This window comes from Marmota marmota, unplaced genomic scaffold, assembly GCF_001458135.2.
Source record: "Marmota marmota marmota unplaced genomic scaffold, marMar, whole genome shotgun sequence".
NCBI lineage: Eukaryota > Metazoa > Chordata > Mammalia > Rodentia > Sciuridae > Marmota > Marmota marmota.
Window position 1 is genome coordinate 43,511,238 of NW_026000005.1, and position 7,515 is coordinate 43,518,752.

At 43.1% G+C, this 7,515-nt stretch overlaps 1 protein-coding gene across 1 annotated transcript; it reads right to left on the reverse strand.

Moving 5' to 3' along the window:
* Nucleotides 1-2,668: 2,668 nt before the first annotated feature.
* On the reverse strand, nt 2,669-5,005 carry LOC107138413 (thiamine transporter 2-like). Its single transcript, XM_048807991.1, has 2 exons — nt 4,986-5,005; nt 2,669-4,909 (listed from the first exon to the last, which is right to left on the reverse strand). The coding sequence occupies exons 1-2, from the start codon at nt 5,003-5,005 to the stop codon at nt 4,015-4,017; spliced, it is 915 nt and encodes a 304-aa protein (XP_048663948.1). The 3' UTR covers nt 2,669-4,014.
* Between the last annotated feature and the right edge of the window lie 2,510 nt (nt 5,006-7,515).

Sequence of the window (7,515 nt, forward strand, 5' to 3'; positions counted from 1 at the left end):
TGGAGGGAGGTGTCCAAGATCTCCAGTCTGGAGCTGCCTAATCTGAGGTGCTCTCTCTGGACTCCCATAACCTTTCCACCTGCCCTCTTACCCAAGATCTCCCCCTTTGCCTTCGTCTCAGTTTTCTCTTTCTGTAACATCATTTAAAGAGTTGCCTAAAGATACCTGACAGATACCAAACTGCTTTTCAAGAATTTTCTCTAAATACTCTCCCAACTATTTGTGTGAACCTTCCTTTCTTTACTTGCTCATTCATTCATTCACTTACGCTTCAAGTATTTTCTAGCTTCTTTATGGCACAATATGGTAGTGAATTTGGTGCCCCTGCTCTTAAAAACTATGCAGCCTAGAGGGATACATTAAACTAATAAATGTTTAGTTTTAATATAACAGGGTAAGAGTTATGAGGGGCTGCTGACCCTAACCCTAATCTAACTCTATCTCTAGTCAGCCCTTCTTAACTAGGAGTACTTTTCTTTCTGGGGCCTAGATGGCGGCTATATGTGAAGATGTATTTGGTTGTCATGATGAGGGACATCCTGCATCTAGGATTCAGAGGCTGATGATGTGGCCACACATCGTACAATGTGTGGGACAGCTCCTCCACCCCAGCAAAGGATTATTCAACTCCAAACATCAATATGCTGAGGATGGAAACACTGACCCAAGCTCTGACCTAACTCACCATGTGTTGGGAAGCACATGTGGCTATGGGCCCATCCCAGGAGAAACTCATCTTAAAATGTGCATTAAATAGATGTCTTCTGGTGTGTTCCTACAATGTGCAGAGCTGAGCAGACAGCTGTCATCTTTCATACCATTTCCAGCCTTCTTTCTTAAAGACCTGACTTAATTTAATGTGAGGCCTTTTAGCAACCAGAATTTGTGGTTTTTGCCTAAAAATTTGACACTGGGTCCTTGCTATTACAAGGATACTAAAAATCATTTGAGTCTAAAGAGTTTCAGGCACTGACTTTGCTGGAATTTTACCTTTTCTATACATGTCTCAAGTAAGAGTGTATCACAGGACTGGGGGGCGAATCTACGCCCACTTCTCCCCAGGAGCAAGTATTTACAGTGGAAATGAGCTTAATATGATCAAATCTTAAAGAAGGTTTCTAGAAGTCAAATGGGAACTTTCAGAAAGGGAAAGGAGACTATTAACAACGGATCCTGAAACTTCCAATACCTAGGTGGGTGTGGAACAACCCAAGTTCAGAATAAATATCTTCAAAGTCTCATTTGATGTGAGAGCTTTGTTATGTCAGGAAAATACATGTGCATTGTTGGGGTAACTTCAAAGACATCTCTGGGCTCTGCCCTTCTTATCTTAGGCCAGTAGGACTTGCATTACCACCCCCTGGAGCACCGGTGCCTGGGACACTTTGCCTGTCCCTCCCTGCACCTCCTTTCTTTGGAAAAGTGTTTCAGTCATGACAAAACATAAGCTGGGAAGGGACAAGTATCTAAAAACCCCCCAAATACCTCAGCTTCTTAGATGGAGGGACATTTTGACCAAGCAGAAAGTTCAGGAGAGGGTTCAAAGTTGGGCACTGGATCTAGAAACCCTCAAGCACCAGCGAGATTCTCAGGGCCCTCCCAGGCCACCGAATCTTCCTGCCTTTTTCCTACTGGGTAAAATGCAACATCAGAAATCCATCTCTAATTGAACAAGGATGAAGCAGACACCATCCAACTCCAGGGAAAGCAGTAAAGTGAATTCTTGGCACCGGCTCCTACCCACCACAAGGGGCTGCCTCACCTGCCACCTCACACCTTGCCTTGCCCCGCCCCACCTGGCGTGCTCCTGGTCTTCTGTTGCACTATCACCACAATCAATAATTACTACTTCTTAGGAGGAGGCTTGTCCCTGGTTCTTACCAACAATAGTGAAAAAATATGCATAAAGCCAGACAGAAAACCATGCAGGACAGCCAAACAGCCTGGCTGTGGAGATGGGAGGGGAAGTTTCAGAATTCACTGTTATTCTTGCAGATAAATCAGAAGACAACAGATATACAGTTAAGGAAAGAAACAACATAATTATTAAAGTTATTGATTTGAAATCTTTGAAATATGTTAGCCAAATCTCTTGCAGAGGAAAAAATTTATATACTGCCCATCACATGTATTTGGATGTGAACAGAATTTTCACTAGATGGAATGCATCCTTGTGAGCTGATATGCTCCTTACATTACCCCCTCACCCACCCACCCTATCTTACACAGTCTTACCTGACTCTTTGATTTAAATATTGGTCAGATTGGGAGTACTGCTCAGTGGTAAAGCACTTGCCCAGCATATGCAAGGTCCTGGATTAGATCCTCCGAAACAGAAAAAAAGGAAGGAAGGAAAAAAGGAAGGAAATAAGACCTTGGTCAGCAACCCCACTGAGTTGTTCAAGATCTATAATCGGTACAGGGCCAATTTATGCTTTTGTTACAGACCTGGGCCCTTTCAGGAAACTGAGGCAGTTCAAAGATCCCCCTACCCACTGCCAACCCTGATTTTTCAATCAAATCAGAAAGATTTCAGACATGTTGCTCAGAGTAATAGAACTGAGCGTACTGAAAGGACAGGACAAAAGAAAGGGACACTCTCAAGGGAAAGAGTGGGTCCTCTCAGAAAGGAGAGGCACAGTGGGCCTCTCCTGCACCCCAGTTTTATTAAGGATCCCAGAGAAATTTCCAGAAAGTCCCAGCTAGGTCCACCTCTTGAGATTTGACTGGCAGCAAGGTGACATCACACTTCCAAGTCCCCACGGCCATGGCAACCCTAGGTTATTTTGGTCCATGCTGAATTGTTCTAATTGGATTCTTTACTACGAATTCTTACAGATTTTTTGGTTAGGAGGAATTATCCTTATCTCCCCGAGTCTTGGGATCTGGTCTATGAAAAGGGTCACAAAGTCTCCCCCTTCAGGGCAACTTGGGTTTCTTTTATCGACATTAATTGGGGCCTGCATTTCTCTTGTAGATAACAGGTAGTTTGCTGAGGAATGTGACATATCGTGTCCACTTAAGCCAGGCAAGACTGCTTAAATTGCTTCTTAGAAAAGAAAGCATGTAGCGGTCAGCACAGTGAGCCCAGTTACAGAAATATTCCCTTAACCTTCTGTTCACATCTCTCTGTCCCCTATCACTTTGGACTATAAGCCACAAATCTTTTTCTGTTTATTATTATTTTTCACAATTCTTGTCACATATTGTTGCTGTTTTTCTACAGCGTGCACTGCACACTGTAGTGTGTGCCATGGCTCAGTTTGCCCACCTCATGTCAACAGCTTGCAAATGACAGCTAAAGACTAGAGTTAGTGAAAGACTAGAGGAAGGAAGGGGTCTTGATGGTTCAATCGGAAACCTCCAGCTGTCCGAGGACAGGCCACATTTGGTCAGTAGGATGCTACCTTGTCACTGATGTCTTTAGGGAAAGGTAGAGCTTCATCAGTCTTTCATGACATTAGCTGCCTCTTTTGAATTTTGTAACTAAAGTCTTATTTTTTTTCCAAACAATCTAGTATTCAGTGTTGAAATCAATACCACGGTGTTATCCAAGATTACAGTTCGAATGCTTAATAATTCATTTTGTATTAAAAATTAACAAAAACTCTGTTTTTTACTTAAGACCGACCTTACAATATACAATTACCTTTACATGAAGATCCCTTTTGGTCTTAAAAGTAATCTTATGAAGGAAGCTAGCCAGTATTGTTCTGGCCTTTTAGGAGAACAGAATGGATTAAACTGGAGTTTTAATTGACTTGCCCACTTGGGAAGTGATAGAACATGGATAAAAACTTGAGACAGCGTTTTTTCCTATTGATTCAGTAGTCCTCTTCCGTATAAATAGCAAATATGTCACATTAACCACATGCTGTATACTCTTCCTAACCTTAGGTCTTGTAATCGGAGGTCTCATGAGCTTTCTCTTCTCAGGGCTCCACATCACTAAAATACACTCATTACAGTTATTTCCAAATAGCCTAACTGTTTTTATTTTTTTATTTTATTTTTTTAACCATGGAGTATCTCAGCTACATATATTATGCACATTTTCTGCACATGGATAAGATAAAGTCTTGCATACCAACTCCCCAAGGTTTCAAGGGCTTCTACTGCTCCATTATAGATGGAGGAATCTTGGGATGGGGCCTTGTCATCCCACAGGATCTGCACATAGTTCAAAACCTGGTTAAAACCCGCTGTGGAAAGAGCCCACCACAGGGACCAGTAGAAAAGACGCTTGGAGGAGTAGCACTCCCGCAGATCCTGGAACCACTGCACGCAGCTCCTCAAAGCCTCATGTCTGGGCTTGGGGCTGCTGGGCTGGCTCTCCTCCCCATGCCTGGAAAGGGTGCCTGCTTCTTGGTGGGCTGCTTCGTCACCTCTATGGGCTTCCTCTAGGACAGCAGTCTGTCCTGGTGTCTTCTGAGGAGCTGGTTTGCTGGGTTTTGCGTGGAAAAACATGCTCTTCTTGGGCATTGGCAGAAAGAGTGAGAAGAAGAAAGCCACGGAGACAGAGGCCAAGGTGGTGACGTTGAGGTGGAAGTAGGACACGTTTGCCAGGGAAACCAGGAGCTGGGCCAGCACCGAGGCCGCTGTGTAGGCCACCAGCGTGACACTCCGACAGTAGCCGCTCACCTTCTGGTAGTGCTCTGGGCTGACCACACTGTAGATGTAGGCATAGTAGGCCACCTCGGTGGCCGAGACCAGACCATAGACAAATTCAACAAGCTGCATGATCTTCACTCCTTGGCCAAACAGGAGCAGCAGCCAGGTGACGATGAAGCTTATCCCCTGTAAGACGATGACCGGCTTGTAGCGGACGTAATCAGTGAGGACAAACACGGGGAGCAGCAGCACCAGGTAAGAGTAGGTCCAAAGTGGAAAGTTAGTTGTCTTTTGTGTTCTGCAAAATTAAATGTGGAGAGCGCGAGGGCAGAACTACCAGGAAGTGAACTGAACTGTGGGTCTCTGTCACAGACATGGTTAAGATGACGTGCATCAATCCCTGGACACATTGCTTGGCCTCTGCCAAAGTGGGTCCGAGTTCATACTTTACAAGAAGTTCTGACAATATGTTGAAAAGCAACACAAAACCCAAATTCAAGGAAACAAGTTGGAAAATGACAGATATTTGTAACCGGTGGCTTCATACCTCCAGGAAGGTGGAGGGGGAGGAAGAGGAAGAAAAGGAGGAGGAGGAGGCAGGGGAGAAGATCCTTGGCCTCTGTCTCTGCAGTGCCTTTTTCTCACTCTTTCTACCAATGTTGAAAAAGAGCTTGTTTTTCCATGCTCTTAGATGAGTCACCTGCTATTAACTTTTTAAAAATGTTAATTTGATCTGCATAAGCTACTGAGGTTGGGGAAAGAGTCCAGAATGCACAAGTTAATCTTTTTACACTTTGAATATCCAGGGCAATGCAGGACTGCTGAGGTTCTGGGCTTGTGGGTACTTAACAAAATAGCTTACTCCTCTTCAAAGTCAGAATCAAAAGGTCAAAAAAGATGACTCAGTACTGGAAGAACTTGATCACCATCACCTTTGATCCACATCGGTGCTTGAATGAGCGTACCACTGAGATACCATCGGGACCATCAGGTAAATATGGTACAAATGACTGGTTTGAGGTTGAAAGTCAGATAAAGAAGCGTGTTTGAGTCACTCCTCTGTGTTTCCCCATTCTTGGCTGGGCTTCTTAGGCTGCTCTGGAGGAACCAGGAGAAACTACTTAGCTCCCTTGCTCCCGCCAACGTTGTCATGGAACACAGGTAGCATGAGCAAATTATCTGAACGGGGCAGTAGAACGTGAATATTTCAGTTTCCGTAGAGGAAATGATGAATGGATGGAAGATGACATAAAGGAGGCAGGATAGTTCCTCTCAAATCTCTCTTCTCTCTGAATTTTCAACCCACTGATTTTCTGAGCCAGAGAATGTACTTTGACCTAATCTGGGACCTTGAGAGTCCAGGTCGACCTTTACCCAAGTGCTTCTGTAGTTTGGAGAACTTTCTTCCTTGATTTTAGAAATAGCTACTAATCTGGGAAAGGTCTCATTCCAGCTCAGCTTTACTGAGTCTCTGGAGTCTAGGTCCAGCCCAGTGAATCTTCCAGCTAAAGTAGTTTGTGCCTAATGGCAGCCAAGATTGGCATGTACTCATGTTTACTGAGAGGAGAGCAGTCCCCTTGGTGTGGATGGAGGCGAGGAAAGAGAAGCCAAAGAAGAGAAAGTTGTGATCTTACCAATTACTGTTGGCTAAATAACCAGGCTATAAAATGGAGGTTAGTAAATTATTTTCCTGAAGAAAATGAACCAACACAGTTTCTTCTTTGATCTTATCATTGCTCAACAGCTTAAACCAGCGGTTCTCAAATTAGCATATGTCAGATTCACCCTGAAGGTTTGTTAAAAAACAGAAAACAGGACTGGGTCTGAGAATTTGCATCTTAACCAGTTTCTAGGTTATGCTGATGCAGTGTCTGGGGGCCACACTTTAAGAACCACCGACTTGAGGCTTCTTAAGATCCTTTGACCTGAGTGAAATTTAAAAGCAGCCTAATACTTATTCATAAAGAGGGAGAAATTTTCAGAGGCCTTCTCACATGACTTTTGGTAACTTGCCCCTGGGCCCTGCTCCACCCCAAATCTTCTATTATCCTCTAAGTCCTACATTCCTAACCGGGGATGGCGTGGTGTTAGGTTAATGATAATAAGCAAAAACTCCTGGAGGTTTGGTTTTGCACAGCCAGAAGATAAAGTAAGTTTTAAATTTTTTCACCTACTCCAATTTTGTTGTAGCTCAAATTTTTATTTTTACATAACTGATACCCAGACATGTTGATGCCCATCTTAACAAAGTTGACATCTGAGATCATAAGAAGTGTTGCTATTTTGCTCCTACCCAAAGTGTTGGACATAGTTGTAACTAATTAACTTAGCACACTGAGGCTCATATTTTTTGTAAAGTCCTGTTAAATAAACTATGATAAATGGCTCTGATGGTTTCATCATTGAGAAAAAACCAAATAGGCAGAGAATTACTATAGGATAAAGCCAGGAATGGCTTGGTGAAGTTTGGCAACAAGTCATGCTTGGTTAAACTGTCACAAAAATTTTAAAAGCAAGTTGGAAGACTGGTCATCAATTCAATTGATTTCTTTTCATAAAACATGCATTTTATTCTCCGTGTTCCTCTCGTACTATCAAAAATGAAAAAAACATCCCCGTGACCATGAAAATATGACACAGGTCAAGAAACGAACTTGAACCTTTGCTTTTGGTTTCTTGTCTTAACGAGAAAAGTGATGATTGCCCAAAAAACACTGTAGGAAAAGATTCAGTTTCATTTCAACTGGATCCATGGTGTCACTGATGAAAACCTACAATATGGCCCACATCACTCAGTCAAATCCTCCATTAGTCTTTTAGTTTCAAAAATCAGGGGATTTTTCCTGAGGCAGTGGAAGGTGAGAAGGTAAGACTGGTAGCTTTAGACAGGAAAGATATCCACCA